Source organism: Quercus suber, unplaced genomic scaffold (genome assembly GCF_002906115.3).
Source record: "Quercus suber isolate HL8 unplaced genomic scaffold, Cork oak 2.0 scaffold_97, whole genome shotgun sequence".
Lineage (NCBI taxonomy): Eukaryota > Viridiplantae > Streptophyta > Magnoliopsida > Fagales > Fagaceae > Quercus > Quercus suber.
The window spans coordinates 610,539-632,044 of record NW_027069562.1 but is presented as its reverse complement, the minus strand read 5'-3'; the positions used below and the strand labels follow the sequence as shown (position 1 = coordinate 632,044).

Sequence of the window (21,506 nt, the reverse complement as noted above, 5' to 3'; positions counted from 1 at the left end):
CGCTTGACTTTCTAATGCTATCCACCAGTAGAACTTACTGATACGACCACGTGCAAGCTCCGAATCCACGGACTCCTTCTTTCTTAGATTCTCCAATCAGCTACAAGCACCCACGCTTGTTTTTTTTTAAACTCCAATGGCAGTAACTGAGTTGATCATCAAGGTGTTGATAAAATCTCTACCTTGAAAACCCTAAGTTTATGTGAAGGAAAGCTCCTCAAGGATCTCACAAGAGATTCACATAAATAGAAAATATGAGCAACAATAATAACCAGAGCAACTCTCAAAACGTGGCTAGGGTTTGCCTTATATACCTAGGAAAAAAACATAAAACCCTAAACATTTAATAAGGTAGGGCTGAGTTGAAAATTCTGCAGAAAACGTAATCTGGCCGACTTTCGATCGATCAAGTCTAACCTTTGATCGATCGAGCCAGGCCGAAATGCACTAATATATCTGCAGCCTCTCGATTCCAACTTTACATGAATTATACAACTTTGAGCAAGCCTAAACAAGACTAAACATATTATTTTGATCATGGTTTGCCAACATTACATATTAGAGTTCTAAATACATAAAATCCTAAGTCTTTAGAACCTAACAAGGTGGAAATTTAAAGAAGCAATGTTTTCAACATCTTATCTAGTACCTTCATTCTTACACTCTTCTTCTTTAGGAAATATTTTTTCTTTTATTTATTTATTTTTACTTTTTGGAGGGTTTTCACTAATTTGAAACACTTTCGGTCCAAAGTTTAACCACCCTTCCTATACTTGGGTGCTTAGTAGGATTGAAAGTTCAATATCAAGAAGGGCACATGATTTATGGCTAGGAATGAGCTACAACTCTTATAAGTTAAAAACTCTTTCAGTCTCCCTAAGCTAAAGAATTAACATGGACATGTTTAGAAAAAAATAATAATAGAAAAAGGAAATGGTAGTAACTTGTAAGAAGTCATGATATGGATAAGTAAGATTAAAAAAATATAAAAGAATAGATAAAAGAGAGAAAAAGTATATAACTCTAAGATGTTGGCAAGCAAGAATATATTTCTTGCTTGCTTGTGTTGTTGTTCTTTATTTATTTCCTTTTCTTTTGAGTTGGAGAAGGAATTTAAATTTTTGATATGATAGCATACACTATATATAGTAGAAGTCATTAATGAGTTCTTCATGACCTTAGTTCTAGCAATATTGAAATTGAGGCTAACTTGGAGGTTTTTCTAGATGTGTTTTGAAGCCAAAATTGAATTCTTCTTGCTGTAAGTATTAATAGTTGCTTTTGCAAATTTGTTCATATATATGCATGTTTTTCTATTATTATTCATAATCGGTTAGTTGCTATGCTTGCTTAAAATTTGTCATATAGATATTAAATGTAGTAAATTTTTATTGCACTTGGATTGATACTATATTTTTGTGAGATATTATGACTAAATAGTTTGGTTTATGTTACTATATTATTGGATCCATGCTTTTATTTAATATTTATTTATAAGTTAATCACATGCAAAATTTCAAAATAATAAGTTGCCAATTACCGTTAAATTTATAAGGTTAGTCGTTTACTACTAATTTTTTTGTCAAAAATTTTGTTGGATTGGCTTTGTTGTTTTGAGCTGTACTAACTGACTTGACCTAAGTAAAAAAGTTGCATAAAAAAGAAAACTTAGTTGCACTTTCTACTTGATATATAGAATATAGAACAAAGGAAAACTTATATTTGGGTTAGATACTTTTTAATGAATTATAAGAAATTAAGAATTGACATAAGCAGAACAAAGTAAAACAAATTATACCTTTTTAGTGTCAAAAATTGGGAGAAGAATTAAAGACATGGTTCGAACTTTTATTGTGAAAACATTCTTATTATTTATTTCTAACTTTTTAGGTTTATTTCCTTTAAATAAAAAATCGAATTTTTTTATTTATTTAAAGAAAAAAAAAACAATTAAAAAAAACTCATCTCTAACTCAATAGTTTTAAGTTTAACATTGCCTTCTACTTTTGAGATTGTAAAATAAAAAAGCAATAATTTATATCTTTAGCCAGAGAAAGTTATTACAAATTGTATTGCCATATCTTTACAAGAGATGATTTCATAATTAGTCATTACAGTTTTTTACCACAACCATAAATTTTTTTGTCCCTACCTAGGCCACGACCATGCCTCTTAAACAATCACACCCAAATCCAATTTTCATTCAAAATCCAAACTTCTTTACTTACTTTTATTAGACACAAAATCAAACACCTCATGTACGTGCAAGTGCTGCTCTCACTCAAGCTCAAATTCTGTACACACTCCTCCTTCGTAAACGTTTGATCCCAACCAAAAGAAGCCTTCAATCTTTTCTGAAATTAAAAAAATTGGTGTTTCACATCAAAATCGAGCAATAAAAAAAAATGCTACAAAACTGAAAAGGCAGCAATTCTCATGCCTATTGCTCTCTCTCTATTTCTTTTCATAGATTTGGATTCAGCTTACCTGCCCTGTTGTATTGAGTCACATTTTTATTTTTCTCTAAACAAATTGGATGTTATATTTTGTTTGTGACTGTGCATGTCATAAAAGAAGATGGAGCAACGACAACTTCTACATTTTTGCGATTCAAAGCATCCCTTGGTCTACTTTCAACACTACTTCAGAGGTCGAGCTACTTGTTATGGGTGCCAAGAATCAGTTTATGGTCCTGTCTACTGGTGTCCAAGAGGTGATTGCCATTGGTACAGTCATCACAAATCATGTGCAGAAGTACCCCTTGGGTTGCACCATCCCTTACACCCATTGCATCCTCTTATTCTTATTGACGAAAAAACTGTTTATCCTGAAGAAAAAGAAAACAGCAGTTGCCAAGTCTGTAATGAATCTCGTAATGAATACTCTTATCGCTGTTACCGTTGCGACTTCAACCTTCACATCAAATGTGCTGTTGCCCAACTTGAAGCTGAATTCCACGATCACCCATTGACTCCCATGGGCAAGTCAATCACATTCACTTGCGACATTTGTGGCAAAGAAGGCGAGGGTGTGCCCAATTTGTGTGCCACATGTTGTTTCTGGATTCATAGAAGCTGCGCTTCTTTCCCACGCAAACTCAAGGTTGTACGTCACGAGCATCCCCTCCACATCACCCATTCTTCTTTTGAACTCCATGAGCTCGATTCTCGATTTTGTCAACTCTGTGTTCAAAAGGTGGACACACGCTATGGCCTTTACTATTGCTCCATATGCGATTTTGTTGCCCACCTCACTTGTGCTATAGACCGGACAAACAGGGAGGACATAAATTTGCTGGAACTTAAAGATGAGAAGAACGAAGATGTAGAGCTCGATCAATCTGTTGAGTCAGCAGTAGCTTACAAAGTCAAAAATGTCAAAGTGGGGGAGGACGGAACTGAAATAGCCACAGAAATTAAACACTTCAGTCATGAGCATGACTTAAAACTTACTAATGAGGAGGATCACAGTAACTACGAAAAATGCAACGGGTGCGTAAGAGCCATTCTCCCTCCTTTTTACAGTTGTGCTAAGTGTAGCTTCTTTCTTCATAAATCTTGTGTTAATTTACCAAAAAAAAAGTGGCATCCACTTCATCGACACCCACTCACCCTTCGAAATATATCTACCCGGTGTGATGCCTGTTACCAGCGTTGTAATGGCTTCTTCTACACTTGTGAGTCATGCAAATTTGGTCTTGATGTACAATGTAGTTTGGTCCCAGAAATCCTTACCCATGAAGGTCATGAGCACCGACTTATCCTCTTCTCTACAAGCTTTGAACAGAGTTGCAGTAGTTGTGGTGACAGAAGAAATCTAGTATTTCTTTGTACCACTTGTGAATTTGCACTTGACTTTAAATGTGCAACACTACCACACACCACAATGTACAAACAACATGAGCACCCCTTCACTCTCAGTTATACAGCTGAAGATGACTCTGGTGAATATTATTGTGATATTTGTGAAGAAGAACGAAACCCAAACCATTGGTTCTACTACTGTGTAGATTGCACTTATTCTGCACATCCCAAATGTATTCTCAAGGAGATAAATTTGCTAGAACTTAAAGAGGAGAACGAAGATGCAAAGCTTGGTCAATCTGTTGAGTTAGCAGGAGCTTACATCGTCAAAAATATCAAAGTGTGGGAGGGCGAAACTGAAATAGCCACAGAAATTAAACATTTTAGTCATGAGCATGACTTAAAGCTTACTAATGAGGAGGTTCACAATAACGAAGAAAAATGCGATGGGTGCGTAAGAGCCATTCTCCCTCCTTTTTATAGTTGTGCCAAGTGTAGCTTCTTTCTTCATAAATCTTGTGCTAATTTACCAAAGAAAAAGCGACACCAACTTCATCAACACCTACTCACCCTCCAAAAGTCATCCATGTTCATGTCTTTGTGTACTGCCTGTGGCCAGTTAACAAATGGCTTCCTCTACTCTTGTGAGTCATGCGAATTTGATCTTGATGTACAATGTAGTTTGGTCCCAGAAATCCTTACCCATGAAGGTCATGAGCACCGACTTATCCTCTCCTCTACAAGCTCTAAACAGAGATGCAGTAGTTGTGGTGATAGAAGAAATCTAGTATTTCGTTGTATCAATTGTGAATTTGCACTTGACTTTAAATGTGCGACACTACCACAAACCACAAGGTACAAACAACATGAGCATCCCTTCACTCTCTGTTATATGGCTGAAGATGACTCTGGTAAATATTACTGTAATATCTGTGAAGAAGAACGAAACCCAAACCATTGGTTCTACTACTGTGCAAATTGCACTTATCCTGCACATCCCAAATGTATTCTTGGAAAATATCCAAATTTCAAGTTTGGAGAAGCTTACACATTTGATTGTCATCCACACCCCCTTACTTTCATTGAGGAAACTAAAGATGACCCTCCATGTCGCATATGTAGTCGTCCTTGCAAAGAGTTGATTTATCAATGTGTGCCATGTAATTTCCACATCCACATTAATTGTGTATAGAAAGGACAAATATGGTTTTAGTTCTGACTTTTACATTTTCATTTTGGATTGAGCATTAGTTCTTTATTGTTGAATTGAATGTGTTATTACGGCTGTAAAATATGGGTCTCCTTTACTATTTATAACATTAGGTTGAGATTGTTAGTGTGAATATCTGTTTTTATTCAAACAAGTCATCTTTCCATTTTATTCTTTAAAAAAAAAAAAGTCATCTTTCCATTTATTCTTGACAGTACTTACAACATTAGCGTTGTTGAGAAAGTAAAACTGAGACCATAGAGTCTAATTTTAAAGTTAATTTAATTTTCTCTATAATATATCATAAAACCTAGAATTTTGTTGATTGATATATTTTTTTTCAATCGTCCTGTAGTCAAAATCTGCAGCTCTAGTAGGAGTAAAAATTCTAAATTTAACCAATAGTCATTCATTCATACATTTTAAACTTCCCAATTAGATTTGATCCTCTGTAATTTTATGTTTTATTTTACTCATGATTCTATGAATAGTATTTCCTTATCTACTCCTATATTTTATCTTTTAGAAGATCATGTATATTTTGAAGATTCTCCTATGATGTTTCTTTCTCATGTTTTATTGGTAGAGTTCATAGCTTGGCAAAGTATTTTTCCAAGTGATTGTTTGATTTGGAGTAGTCTATTGTAGCAGCATAGAAGAGATTACTTGGTTTTAGGAGCTATACTTGTAATCTGTTGTAAGGCAAAATATTTAGGATCAAGAATTATTTATTGCTATTTCTCCTCAAGATATATGTATTGTAACATGTTGCCGTGTCATACACTGTCCATTATCTAGCTACGAATGTTGGCACTTCTAAGAAGGTGGGTTTGTCTTTGATTGAAAAGTCAAAGATATACGAGTTAGATGAACAATTGAAGAAGCAAGGGAAACAATATGATCATTATCACTTGAAGTGGAATGCTTTGAAGAGAGAACAGAAAAGGTTATACTGGATTTGAGTAATGGGGGGTTTATTAGAATAAGAATAATGGAGAATGACAGCTATTCTTGTCTTAAGTATTTCTGCTTGGCAGAGTCCTTTAAGTTTGTATGCTATAATAGCTTAGATGCTTCAAGGCCAGCTTTGTGGGAGAGAGGTGAAGATGGGTCGTGATTTGATGGAAACCTTAAAGATAGAGGAGTTGGGATAACAATACAAGAAAAAACAATGTCAAAAAATTCTTACTTACCAATGAGTTACGGCTAAATTTTAGTGGCAGCCTGGTAGTTAGATGTTCTTCTTGATGCTCCCGTAATGAGGTAAACATTCTTCCACAGTTCACTTATTGTTTGGTTCCTTATGGACTTGCCCATTGACTTGATCGCCAATTGCAGACCACAACATTTCCTAGCAATTGCTCTTGTGAAAATAGTAACATATTCTAGCTCAAACTATATCTTCTGCATTCTACACAAACAAGTTCCATGCCTTTTCTCCATTCAGAAAATCTGCCATGACATCTTGATTTAGAGGTATGTTCCTTTTTCGTTTAAATGGTCTATTGGCTATCAAAGATGAAGTTCTTGAGCTTATTTGTTTTTTTTTTTTTTTTTTGGGTGCAAAACTTGAGCTTATTAGTATTGATTTGCTTAGTATGAGGCAAACATTTCAAATTGAATGAAGCAGATATATATATTTTTGTTATTATTACGTGTCTTTGAAAGTGATACTATAGTTGTTTGACACATATAGTACTTGAAATTTTATGCTATTGGCTAATATTAGCACATGAATGCTGTTACACACTTTGTTGTACACCTGATTTCACACTTGACCATTAAACCTTCATTTCAATTTAATCCTTGAAATTCAGAACCGCTATGATTTTTTTTTTTCTGTGTTACTCAAAGTTTGTAATTGAGGCAGGTTGAAGAGCCTCTCATGTTAGTTTATTTTAATGACTTGGTATTTAGACTATGTCATAATCAAAGCACACATGCTATAAGAAGCTTCACTTAAATTTATTTTTGGACCCTATCTTCCCCTCTTTTGTATGCTTCCCAATTATTGTATTTAATTGAACTTCTTTAGGTAATGGCTTCCTATGCCATGTCATCTTGTAGGTCACTATTCTGGACATTAGTAGATGCAGACTTATCAGTTGCCATGGTAATTGTAATTTTTGGATTGAGTATTAATTTGATCTGAATTTGAGGCTTGAGTGAAATATATTCATAATAAATGCTTTTTTAGCCTGCTCGGGGTAGTCCTTTATTTTATTTTTGAGCCATTAGTTATAGTCTTTGAGAGATAGGAAATATTTTTTCTTTTATTTTTTTATTTTATTTTTGGGGAGTTTTCATTATTTGTAGTTAAATAACTTAAATTTCTATGTTTTTCTTTTATTTCTTCACTTTCTTGCATATACACAGTCAATACAAGCTCAACTTTTAATGCCATTGACTTATTAGGCATAGATCAATCGATACAAAAGATAATGAGAATGCATTCTTATAATAAATATGGAGTGTTTTCTTTTTCTTAGAAGATCAAATGCCAAATTGCTCTAAAGGTCTGTATTGTGGTTTAAATCAACCAGTTACTACAATGTGGTGAAGGGATCTTGCTCACCTAGACCTGGTGTTTGATGAAATGATTGTTTGCTTTGGCTCAACTTTGAGAACACTTAAGATTTTACTCCATTTAAAAGTTATTTTGTTTATTGCTTAGAATAACAAAAAATGTGACAGATGAATGAGAGTCCGTTTTATAGTTGTGCAAAGTGTAGCTTCTTCATACATCTTGTGTTAAATTTACCTTAAAAAAAGCAACACCCACTCACTCACCTCCTAAAGACACATTATACAAGACTAATTGTAATAATTGCAATCTGCCTGCAAAGAATATTTATTAAAATGTCCAAGCATTTATTCTTCTTGTTATTGTTTTTTTTAGGGGCTTGCAATCATCATAGCTTAGCTTACCAAGGACTAGAGGCATAGTCAGGTATCTAAGTGGGAGACTACCTTCCTTAAAAGTGAAGAGTATCCAAAATCTGGTTCTTTAGACCAGCAGACACACCTGCATAAAGTACTTTACTTTTAGAGCATAAATATCCAAGCCATAAATCACTTTGAAGTCTTCCGAACACTTTTCACTAAGTGGACTGGGAGTAGCTCAGCTCTTGTGAAAATCAGTCAGTCATCTGCAAAACAAAGATTAATAAGCTGCATATTTTCACATCTGGGATGGAATTTAAAGTTCGTGCAACCAAGTATCCTCTTTCTTAGCATCTAGGTTAGGTACTCCATTGCTAGCACAAGCAAATAAGGGGATAATGAATCCCCTTGTCTCAATCCCTTAGCTCCTCATAAGTAAATAGCTAGTCCTCCATTTATAGCCACAGAGTACTTAGGAGTGGTAATACACTCCCTCACCCAAATTACATATCCTTAGGGAAAACCCACAACCTGAAGGCACTAAAAAAATAAACCACTATTCTAATGTCCACCTTGATGGTACACCTAACTTGGCCTTTTTCTCTATCGTAATTCTTAATCATTTTATGAGCTAATAGCAGAGTTTCAGCTATATTCTTGCCAGGTACAAAGGCAATTTGGTTGGGGACTTGGGGCTAATAATATCATTCAAGCATGCTCTAAGTCTTGTAGCCAAGATCTTTGTGATTCACTTATAAATGATAATGTAACAAGAAATCGGTCTACAAATCCCCTGTGTGTAACACTTCGACCCAACCTTATAATTAAACCATGTGTTTAAGTGGTTAATTACTATTTTAATCGACTTTCTTTTATAACTAATATAAGAGTATTTAATCAGCAAATTATTTTATAATATCTTTTGACTGTTCAAAATGGGTATGAAACACCCTCGAATGTTTTTAGACCAAAAATTACAAATTATCAATTCAAGCTTAATATCAAACGGTTAACGTGCAGAACATGAATATAAGCTAAATACAGAATTGATATCTAATCTAAGCCAAATATAAACACGTCCACAACAGTAAATAAATGGCAAAGATAGAGAGAAGGAAGATGCAAACACACAGACAACACACAATGTGTTATCGAAGAGGAAACTGAAGCCCTCGGCATAAAACCTCTCCGCCACCCTCCAAGCGGTCAATAATCCACTAAAGAATATAGTTGGGATACATGAACAGCAATAGACCCTCCAAGCCTAATGTACCCAATGTACCTAAGCCCTCCAAGCTTCTTACTCCAACGAGGTTGTGCTGAACCTATTTCTTCTTTAGCTTCCCGAATTTCGCTACTAAACCATAGCATCAACCAATAGAAATTGGTTCCTTCCTAACTGCTTCCCAAAAGCACCAAATAGACCTTCACACAGACATGGGTGTGGTGAGATAAGGATTTGGTAAAAGGCCTCTCAAGGGTATGACAATAGAGAGGATGAGAGTAGAGGAATTTGTAGAGTCTCTAAGGTAAAGATTGTGGATGAATCAATCTTGTTTTTCTCTAGGGTTTCTCTCAAAAATTCTCTCTGGAAGCTCTCTTCATTTGGTGGGTATAAAGGTCTATATATAGTGGGGTGAGAAAGGAATGCGAAGAGTCAGTTTTTCCCAAACAGGGCTGGTCGACAGCTTGGCCTCGCGACTGGTTTGAGTCGCGAGTTCCAGCCGCGAAATAGCGGCCTGGCCAACCTGAGACTTTTGTCCTGTAGTGCGACAGCTAGCGCGACCCTTCAGCTCCCTGTGAGCTTCTCACATGCCTGCAGTTGGCGGCTTACAACAGCGAGTCACCCGCGACTTCTAGCTGTGAAACTCTGCTTCTTTGTACATACTTGAGCTTTTCTTCACATCTTCTCACACACTACCCTTACAATAATCCCACCTAAATACAGGGTTACTAAATGCTAAAATACAAGCAAATTTAGCACGGAATAAAGCCAACAAGATGGTTGATTGAATTCAACCTTACAATCTCCCCCTTTGGCTATTCCATGACAAACCCCTACAACAAACTCTAGAATTAATGCGTGAGTTTGGGAACAGTTGAGCAAAACTCACTCACACCTAACTCTAGATTCTAAAAAGCTCTTGAAACATATGAACAATTATCTCCTGAAACACAACAACACAACAATATCATTGTATGCAAAAAACTTGAAATGCATATGGAGCAATTACAATGAGATCAAGCAAAATGGACTTAGGCAATAAAGCAATAAACCATGGCTTGACCAATACAGGCAATCACTTATACAAAAGTGATCACAAGGCTCATTCACACAAGAAATGAACATCCGGACATGCAAGTTGATAAACTCATTTAAAGAGTATCATTTGCAAGTCCGACACTCAACCAATGCATACAACATATATGCATCTAGGAACAATCCTACAAGGGCACAAGAGTGATGTACTTAAGAGAATGCATAGCATTAACAAGTACTTAAACATAAAGCATAAAGGCTGCATAAGCATAATACTGCAAATACATGGTACAAACCATAAAAGCCTACAAGCCATGCATGGAAACAAACCCTAAAAGCTTACATAAGCAACATGGGTACAAGGTTACCGTACATAAATTTTAGAACTGTATCCACACATATAGATATAAACAAGAAACATAAGTTTTATTAGTCTATCCAAAAGTTACGTAAAGTATTTAAATGATATCATCCTGAATACACAGCTCCCCCTTCTAGTATGCACATCTGCTCCTTCCTGTGTTGTTCTCCCCCTTACTATATGCTATCGCTCTCCCCCTTTTTGTCACAAATAGCTAAAGGCTCTCTTCCAATTTTCGTTGAATAGCATCCAACTGCATTTCAATGGTCGTGAGACGCACTTGAACTTGGTTGTTAGTTGTGTAGATAAGCTAATGTAGTTCAGAGATCTGCTCAACCACATTTTCAATCAAGTGGCTTTGCTTAGGCATTTGAAATCCAGGGGGAATAAATGGAGCACCAGTTGATTGCACATGTGTAGTTGAACTTTGACCAGAAGGAGTGACTGGTTCATTCTTAGGTGCTTTAGAGGAGTGGCTCTTACTTGCTTGAAGAGTGTATAAGGATATTGCTCGAGATCGAGACATAATCTTTCCATCTGATGGGGGACTAACACCTTCATGAAGGATGATCTTCATGATGAGACTGTAGAACGGAAGATTCAGTCGCGCTGCTGATCGAGCCGTTGTTTTCCCAATTATCTGAAATATGTGGACACATATGTCAATTGGAACACCAGTAATGAGGTCACACAAGAATTTAGCCCTCCCAAGACTGATGAAAGCAGTGTTTGACAATGGGTAGAGGTTGGAGAACACAATCAGCTTCAGAGTTGTCAGTTCAGGCGAAAAGAGTGCAGTGCCTATCGATGATCCTGCGCTTCCCACTTCATGTTCATTCCCAAGAACTTGAAGAATGTCTTGTGCTTGAAGAACTCTATCATCATAGGGAGTTCGATCCACATGTTCTAGTCTAGTGATGCAGAGAACCTAAGCAATGTAGTCTACATCGATGGAAAATTTTGTTCCCCGTACCCAGCATTTCAACTCTATCCCTGTGTATCTGGCATTGGAGTAGAATTCCTTAACCAATTCCTCAATTAGATCCTCAAAATTCCCAAAAAGGTCAGCCTAATCTCTTTCTAAAAAAATCTTAGGGATAAACGTTGTCCCCAGGGTATCAAACTTGACAATTCATTCAACAATGGGAGTAGCCTCTTTAAAAATGTCTGCATAGGTCTTTGAGTCAACAGGAGTCCTGAATTTCTCAGTGGTAGAGTCTCTAGACAACTGAGATGAGAGTTGAGTCCATTTAGCAACCGGGGTTGATGGATCATCGGTTGCAATGGCTTTGCCCTTAGAGGAAGGACGAGTCATCTGCAAAAAAAAAGGACACACAACAGAGAACCAAACGCAATACCACAAGGTACCAACAACAACTTGATTAGATTCAGATAAGAATGTGAATCAGAGAGAGTTCGCTCAATCACATAATATGAACCAAATCAAAATAAAACATAGGCAATATCACAGAATCAAGTGATAGTCAAGGGAACACTGAATATCTCAAAGTCACACATTGACATTATGACAAACTACCATAAGCATGATAGGCAAAAGTCAATATAGCCATGAGCCATGCCATAGAGCACAAAACTCTCCTAAAAACAATAGTAATAGAATCAATAGTCACTCAAAAACATCAACACTCAACCAAATAACACTCAACAGAATGAAACTAAGTCATGTATGAATAAGCTTTTTCTCAAAACATAATGGCACCAACATAACTCACAGATTCAAGAAAATAACACACAAATCATGAACTATGATGTGATACAGGAAAAACCCATACCTTTTTCTTAAAGATTGAAGTGAAAATGGTGTAGAAGTGAGGGTTTTTCGATGAGATGTACGGAGTGTTTCAGAGATAGAAATTGGGAAGATAATGAACAGTGACAAAAGTACGAGGGAAAACTGAAAAAGTTTTGAAAACTGACTTTAAAACGCAAAACACGCATTTTTCGCGGCTGAATCAAGTCGCCAGAAAGTTGCCAGGATAAGCCGCGAAACACTATGAAAGCAAAATTTCTGAAAAATTTTCTAAATGTTTTTCGCAACTGGAAGATCTACCCGCGAGGGAGTCGCGAGCGGAGCCGCAAAAATCACTGTGTACCCTTCGCGACTGGACCTTCCACCCATGAACAAGTTGCCACACTGAGCCGCGAAATATGCAAAAACTCAAATTTTGAAAATTTTCTAAGTCCTTTTCGCGACTGAGGAACTGACCCGCCAGTGAGCCGTGAAAAATCTCGGAGTGGGCTCGCGGCTTGGACATGTGACTTGGTCAACCCGTGACTGAGTCGCCAAAACAGGGCAAAACAGTTTTTGAAATTTTGACAATTTTGTATAAACAAAACACTTTCCAAAAACAAATAAAAACACTCAAAAATCTTTTTGTGTTTGATCAATAAAGATTGAGCATGTGAAAACACATTTAATCAAGTACAATCACACAAATGAATATGGCATTCATTGAACGTAGACTTGTGTGTTGTGTGTGGATATAAAAAATGAGATAGTTCTTAGTCCAATGTGAAGCTTCAATGATCAATTCAATCAAGGCATACACAACTAGTACTAGATAATGTGATCCATCTCAATTATAGAAATATGCATATATGACCTCCCACATAAACTTGATTACAATTCTTTGAAGCTTTTCATTTGGCTCTATACACATCATATCATTTGCAATTTTTGAATGAAGAGAAAGAAATCTCATTGTGAGATTGATGCCTGAAATTTTTGATATTTCAATTGATGAGTTAGCCTTTGGCTTTTTGGGTATCATACAATTATTTTTGGTCGCTTTCCCTTTTTCCTAGTCAAATACTAGTATGTGCGACAGACTTTTACAGCTCAATATCTCTTTTCATTTGGAGATTTACATTTGGAGAGCTCTTTTAAGCAAAAACAAAAATAAAGAGTGGGAAGATATATAGGCATAAGTCTATGCAAGTCTCAAGATCAACAAAACCATTCACTAATTATTCATTACAAGGTTGAAGATCTATTTACAATAGTCACATAGATTTCAAAATTTCTCCCACAATGATATGAGTGCATAAGAAATAAGCTAAGCTCGTAGATGCACAAAGCCATTAGTGCAAAGGTACAAGGCAAAACATGCTTTGAGACAAAACTCAACAAAGTCGATCAAACTTTTTAGATTTTCTACTTTTTATGTGTTTTTGGATTTTTGACACAAAAGTAATGAAAAGCTTGATTAAAAACAAAACAACAATGTAAAAACATTTTAAACAAAAAAAAAACTCACAGACAAAATTTTCAACTCAAACTCACACGAAGCAAACAACCAAGCAAATACACAAAGTATTGGAAGTATTAATGCATGGACATATTGTAATGCTTATGCATGAGTACCCTTCGTCACCCACATGTCACGTGCATTTAGGTTGATATCCTTGACAGATTGGGTACGAGAGTTAGGACTTTCAAACCTCTGTGTGAAGCTTTCTAGGTAGTTGGTGAAGGCACCGATCATCTTCATTACGTCCATCATTCCGGGATCACCACTTTGATTTCTCGGTTGCTCACCACCCCAAGACCTTTTGTCATTTCTTCTTCCTCGTGACCGAGATGCGCTTGCATTGTTCAATGCTCTCAATTTTTGGCAGTTGGGTCTGATATGTCCTTGCAATCCGCAATATTCACAAACATAATTCAATCCAGAATCCCGTTGTGATCTTGGAAGAGATCTTCCTCTAGCTTCAAATATGCCTTCTGATTGATTACGGGAACTATTAACCATCCGTTGATCAATCACCTTCTTCTTCTTCTTCTCAACCTTGATTTTCTCAAGAACGGGCTCTTCTATAACTGGCTCTATGGCCTTCACAAATTTCACTTCTTTGGTAGGTTTGGTTGATGAGCTGCTCCCTCCGGTATATCCCAACCCAGACTTGTCTGAGAAGTGTTTTTGAGATGAAATGACATCTTCCAACTTCTTGGAGGAGACTCTTTCTATCTTGGCATGAGCCTGCACTACCTCTTGCTCAAGGAATCTCACTTTAGTGTAAGCTTATGAAAGCTCACCATTTAGTGTCTCAATCTCACACTTTGCTTCCTTATATCTGACTAGGAGACTTCGGTAGTCCTCCTTAGCTCTCTTCATCTTCTTCACAGCCACCTTTGCCACCCTTGTATACTCTCTCAATTTCTCAAGAAGCAAGGCATAATTCTCTTGAAGGTTAGCTGCATCTTCTCCTCTTCAGCATCTGATTCCTTAACAATCCCCAAGGATTCTTCATCACTGTGCTCCCTAAGTTCTTAGATAAGTTGATTCAGGTCATCCGTGGACTTAACATGCTCAATGGCCATAAATGTGGAGTAGTTTCCTTCTCCGTCACAGCTATCTTCAGAATTAGAATTTGATGAGTCCGAATCACTTAAAGTAGTGGCATAGACCTTGCCTTTCGACTTCAAATAGTTGGGACATTCCTTTTTGAAGTGTCCATGTCCATTACACTCAAAGCATGTAATTCCTTGTGAAGATTGGGAATCTCTACCATCTTTCCTTCGAAATTCTTTCTTTTCCTTTCCGGAACTCTGAAACTTTCCTTTATCACCGGATTTCCCACTGTTCTTGAGCTTTAAAAATTTTCGAAAATTCTTCACAAGATACGCTACATCTTTATCCACAGCATCTTTCTCCGAAAAGTCATGAAATACTACTTTCTCATCAATTGTTTTAAGAGCAAGTGATTTACTCTTCTTCTGTGAGGGCAGGGACAACTCATACGTCTACAGAGAACCAACTAGCTCTTGAACCTTAATATCGTCAAGATCCTTGCTCTCTTCTATGGCTGTTACTTTGGCATGGAAACTTTCTGGTAGTGATCGAAGGATCTTCCTTACTATTTTCGAGTCCTCCGTCTTTTCCCCCAAATTGAATTTGCCAACAACCACTTCGTTCAACTTACTATAGAACGAATCAAAAGACTCATCCTCACTCATCTTTAGCTCCTCAAAGCGAGTGGTCAACATCTGAAGTTTGGTGTCCTTCACTTTCTTTGTCCCTTTATAAGTTGTCTCCAGAATTTCCCATGCTTCCTTAGCAATGGTGATATGTGAAATCCTGTGAAATTCTTCTAGAGAGACACCATAGAAAATTGCATTCAAGGCTTTCTTATTTGCATTAGCCGCCGCGAGAGCAGCCTTATCCTAAGTGGATTTGGCAGCCTTTGGCCTTGTCCAACCTACTTCAACTATATCCCACATAGCATCATCAATAGAATACAAAAACGCCCTCATACTGACTTTCCAAAAAGCATAATTACTACCATCAAAAGATGGTGGTACATTAAGAGATTGAAACCTATCCATCTCAAAGGGGGTCAGGGATCACACTTAGGTATTTAAACCACAACAAGTGTGCCTGCTCTGATACCAATTGAATGTTCAAAATGGGTATGAAACACCCTTGAACGTTTAGACCCCAAATTACAAATTATCAATTCAAGCTTAATATCAAATGGTTAACGTGCGAAACATGAATATAAGCTAAATACAGAATTGATATCTAATCTAAGTCAAATATAAACACATCCACAACAGTAAATAAATGGCAAAGATAGAGAGAAGGAAGATGCAAACACACGGACAACACACGATGTGTTATCGAAGAGGAAACTGAAGCCCTCGGCGTAAAACCTCTCTGCCGCCCTCCAAGCGGTTAATAATCCACTAAAGAATGTAGTTGGGATACATGAACAACAATAGACCCTCCAAGCCTAATCTACCCAATGTACCTAAGCCTTCCAAGCTTTTTGCTCTAACGAGGTTACGCCGAACCTATTTCTTCTTTAGCTTCCCGAATTCCGCTACTAAACCATAGCATCAACCAATAGACATTGGTTCCTTCCTAATTGCTTCCCAAAAGCACCAAATAGACCTTCTCACAAACGTGGGTGTGGTGAGATAAAGATTTGGTAAAAAGTCTCTCAAGGGTATGACAATAGAGAGAATGAGAGTAGAGGAATTTGTAGAGTCTCTAAGGTAAAGATTGTGGATGAATCAATCTTGTTTTTCTCTAAGGTTTCTCTAGAAAATTCTCTCTGGAAGCTCTCTTCATTTGTTGGGTATAAGGGTCTATATATAGTGGGGTGAGAAAGGAATGCGAAGAGTCAGTTTTTCCCAAACAGGGCTAGTTGGCAGCTTGGCCTCGCGACTGGTTTGAGTCACAAGTTCCAGCCGCGAAATAACAGCCTGGCCAGCTTGGGACTTTTGTCCTGTAGTGCAACAGCTAGCATGACCCTTCAGCTCCCTGTGTGCTTCTCACATGCCTGTAGTTGGCGGCTTACAACCGCGAGCCACTCGCGAGTTCTAGCCGTGAAACTCTGCTTCTTTGCACATACTTAAGATTTTCTTCACATCTTCTCACACACTACCCTTACAATAATCTCACCTAAATACAGGACTACTAAATGTTAAAATACAAGCAAATTTGGCACGGAATAAAGTCAACAAGATGGTTGATTAAATTCAACCTTACATCTTTGAATAAGAATTGTAAAGATTATAAATAAGTGAATGACTAATTTTATTATGTATATATACATACTAAGTATTTACAAAACTATATTAAGTGGTTAAGTTATGAGATATATATATATATATATATATATAGTGTTTGTTGTTTTAACTATGTATGATGCATGAGATATTATAGTTGTTGATAGGCCAAACGCGTGTTGACCCCTTGTGATTAATTAACCAATTAATTTAACCAAGTTTATTAATTAAGTTAATTAACATGCAATTGTGTGGCAGCACAAACAAATCACCAAATAACTAAATATGCAGCGGAAATTAAATGACACGGTGATTTGTTTACAAATGGGAAAAACCTCGCGGCAAGAATCCCACCGGGTGATTTTTAGGTCACCACTCCCGAAACTCCACTATTATCACAACAAGCGGTTACAAGTAAAGGAATCCAAGTACCTTACCAACCTACAGTTGAACCCTTACCCCAATACCCAATTGGACTTGTTTTGTAGTGACAATTTTCCCTTTTTGCTGCACGACTCCCAAGTACGTGACTAACCAATTTGATGCACGGATCCCAGTACGCGGCTTACTCTTTTGCATGAATCCAAGTACGTGACTAACTCCACAGCAACCCTTTGATTGTTGTAGTTGATTTGCAGCAGCTTCACATAAAAACACCAATAAGATCTTCAATGTTGGTGCAAGAGACTTTGCTTGGTTATAGAACCCAAAGGCGTACAAGAAACGCAGCAAGAACTCTTTCTTCTGTAGGAGGAGGCTAGGGTTTCAAAAAGAAAACCTTATGAAGCTCTCTAGGGTTAGGGTTTTTTTTTCCACCTCCTTTAAATAGGAGTTTAATGGGCTCTCCTATTCCAAATAGGTTTACACCAACCTTGGGCTTTCTTAGTCCTATAAGGATTATACAACCCATAAACAAATAGCCTTTTAGAATAAAACATTGCTGGCTATAATCTGAAAATCCGTGAGCTCGATCGATCGGGACATCTGTCGAGCTTTAATGAATCTCGACAGATCGAGCTTTTATCTAGCAGGTATCGAGATCTGTAGATTGCACTTTTCTTGAACAATTCTTGAGTAATCTTCATGTCTTCAATTTAACCACTTGTAATGATCATCTTGAACCTACTTAGATTTACCCAAATACAAGTAAAGTGTGTTTTGTCAAAGGATATGCCAATTATATAAAAATATGTCCTCAACAATCTCCCCCTTTGGCAATCCGTGACAAAACCACAAGAGTACATTGAATGTCCTAGAATACATTCTACTCAAGATTACAGAATAAATAAGCCTAGTCTAAAAGATCTGAACCTTGGAAGTTGCTGCAAGAAGAAGGTTCGGAATCTTGACTTGGCTTTAACTTGTCTTTCCTGAAAGGCACTAAACAAAACACATCAAGGTACCATGTGGAAAATAATGACAAGTTAAATAAACAAGAAACATGTGTATAAAGAGAGAAAAGAAACAACACATGTAAGATAAAGAGTACAACACATCTATATATTACTAAAAGCTGAAGCGTAGTGTTTAATGTTGCTATGCTCACATTGAGCCACATCATCAGCCACGTCATCATTTTTTATTTTCAATTTTTGTTATATATATTTTTTAAACATTTTCTCATTTAAGATGACTTAAAAACTCCATTATTGAAAAATTTAAATATCTTTTAACCATTATTTTTATTATTAATTTTCTAAAACTCTCCCTCCCTTTTACCTCTTCATCTCCCCACTACTTTCTTCCTTAATATCATCCTTTCTCTACCTTTTTGTTTTCCTTTATTTTGACTCTTCTTATTCTCAACATCTTACTATAAATTTGACATTTCTCTTTTCATTCTATGCATAGTTTTCTACACAAAAAAGGTTACCTCTCTCTCTCTCTCTCTCTCAATTTGTTTTTCATTTTTTGTTTGATTTTTTTTTTATATTTTATTTTCATTGCATCAATCCTTTAGGTTGGTGAATTTTTGTGTTAATTAGAATTCTATTTTGGGTTCATGCAATTTAGTTTTGTATTTTAAGATGTTATCTTTTATATTCTATTTGATTAAATATTATCCTATTGCATTATACATATAGTACTATATAATAATATAATGTTATTATATTACATAGAATAACTTGGATAATTTGATGTTTACTGCTATATAGTTTATTTTTACTCTTTTTTTATCTCTTATCTTATTTTATTCAACATTTGAATCCAGTCGCATCCTCCATACTATTAAATTATGCATCACAAATCAAGAAAATGGTTAGACACAAACCTGCCTTCCTTTACCATACATTAGGGGAATCAATATATTTGTGTGATAAAGGGTCATATAATGTAGATAGCACCCTTTGAATGTGTCTAGGCCCATATATTATGTATCATCTTTAAAGGATGCCAAAAATATTGATCTTATGGGAAAAGTTACATAAAATATTGAGAAAAAAAAAAGTTTATATTACAATCTACTAAAAATGTTTTTTCTATATTTCATATCACTGACGTGTTTTACAACTACCACATGTGTTAACTTAAGTCTTAATATTCTTAAGTTGTTTCGGCAAGAAGGAAAAAAAAAAAGTTTGTCATAAAAGAGGAGTTCATGTAAAGTTTTTTGCAATATGAAATATATGTTTTGTAAAGCTAACAAATTTGATGATTTGCAAGGCAATTGTGTATACTTTTAGTCTTCAAAAACACGCATCTACAAGTGGTTAAACGTTCATCTTAGGTAGTTTTAATTTTTCATATAATTTTACCTGTACACATTCATATATTTTAATTTAGATTTTTTTGTCAAAAAAAAAAACTTTAATTTAGATATTTATAAGTAAACAATGAAATAATGATTCATGAATAATAAATATATATATATATATATATATATATCTATACATATTTATCTTATGCAGTTGTAACTTTACATATAATTTTGTATTTATATATTCATCTACTTTAATTTAGATGTTTATAACTTAATAATGAAATCTATAAGCAAGGTAATTAAAACAATCATATTTTTACAATTCAAAAAGTCACAATTTCTTTTTTCAAAAAAAGGCCTTTTACATTTCCTTGGAATTATTTTTAATTTTTTTTTAAACCTTTGACATACCACTAACCTAACCACTTCATACATTAAAAAAAAATTAGGCTCATTATTACTTCCGTTAATATATTGTGGATATCTTAATTGATTGAGACCAAACTAGAGAAATGTCTTTCATATTTCCTTGAAAATTCAGAAGGAAAAAAAAAAAAGACTTTTTAACATATCACCAACGTAACCATATTTATAACTATTTAAGCCATCCATGATATCTATTTCTTATTGATAATCATAAAATTTACAACTAGCAAAGGAACATAAAATAAAAATAAAAAATAAATGAAGGAAGAAAAAAAGAAATGAAATCGAATGTTAATTAATAATTGTTATTTGGAAAATAAAAAGTGGTAAAGAGGAGTAAAAAATAAAATAGAGATGACTACACAGAGGACATTGAAAACTTTATAGTGCAATAAAATCAACAATTAAATATAATAATAAAAATTTAAACTTAAAACTAATCAAATTCTAATTAGGGATTATTTATATATATATATATATAAAATCATAATCTTCATACACCATGACTTAAAAAAATTATTGAATGGTTCTACCTCTTATTTAATGTCTATGTTATGCAAATCATCAACCAATAAATATATGATAATGGTAAAAAATGTTATAGATAAGATTATGAAAAATATGATAAACTATGTAAAAAAAAAAAAACACTTTATAAAGTCTAGAGACTAAAATTGTATTTTATCTAAAAAATTATCACGCGCAACGCACGGGTTTGCGACTAGTGTAAGATAAAGAGTGAAACACATACATCATCATCAAATATAGAAATAACACATGATGTATATAAATGGTTACAAAACCAAGAGATACACAACACAAAAAATATCAATATCAAAGTGTATCAAACTAACTCTCCACCTTAGTTAGTTACATCAAAAACATTCTTCCTGTTAACATGAAGTTCTCCCCCTAAGTTTATTACTCCCCCTAAGGAATGACATTCAATTCTCAAAATTCTCCCCTTTTGACACGATTGTCAAAGGGCATAAAAAGCCAAAAGACTTGACAAGAGATCGACAGAAAACTGACATAGAGGGAACGAGGAGAACAAGGAACCATAGACCTACAAGAAAAGAAAAACAAGATGCTATGGACACAAAGGAAAAAAAAATGCAAAAAAAAAAAAAATGAAATGCATGCAAGGGGATCTCGATCAATCGAGAGGTGGCGAGACAGGTGTCGAGCATGATAAACGTCGACAGATGTAGCTGTCGAGGATCTGTCGAGGGACAAATCAACAAAAGGCTATAAAGAAGCTCGATCGATCCACCAGCTGTCGAGAAGCTATCGAGGGGACAAGAGCTTTCTCGATTGATTCACAAGG

The 21,506-nt window shown here is 35.4% G+C and overlaps 1 protein-coding gene across 9 annotated transcripts in view; it reads left to right on the top strand.

Annotated features, from left to right (window-relative positions):
* The window catches only part of LOC112028474 (uncharacterized), a 41,565-nt gene that overhangs the window by 6,403 nt on the left and 13,656 nt on the right, over positions 1-21,506 (top strand). For 5 of the 9 annotated variants that reach the window (XR_010629463.1, XR_010629459.1, XR_010629462.1 and 2 more), the window contains exons 2-3: positions 5,812-6,276; positions 6,352-6,489. The exons of 1 other annotated variant lie outside the window; for it this stretch is intronic. Coding sequence is in view for 2 of the 8 variants with exons in the window: in XM_024061171.2 (XP_023916939.1) it covers positions 2,578-4,995 (2,418 nt within the window). In the remaining 6 variants the exon portion in view is untranslated. Of the gene's footprint in view, positions 1-2,574; positions 5,048-5,811; positions 6,277-6,351; positions 6,490-7,080; positions 7,632-21,506 lie in introns of those variants that run through there. 3 more of the 9 variants (XR_010629461.1, XM_024061171.2, XM_065774730.1) reach the window with 3 other exon arrangements.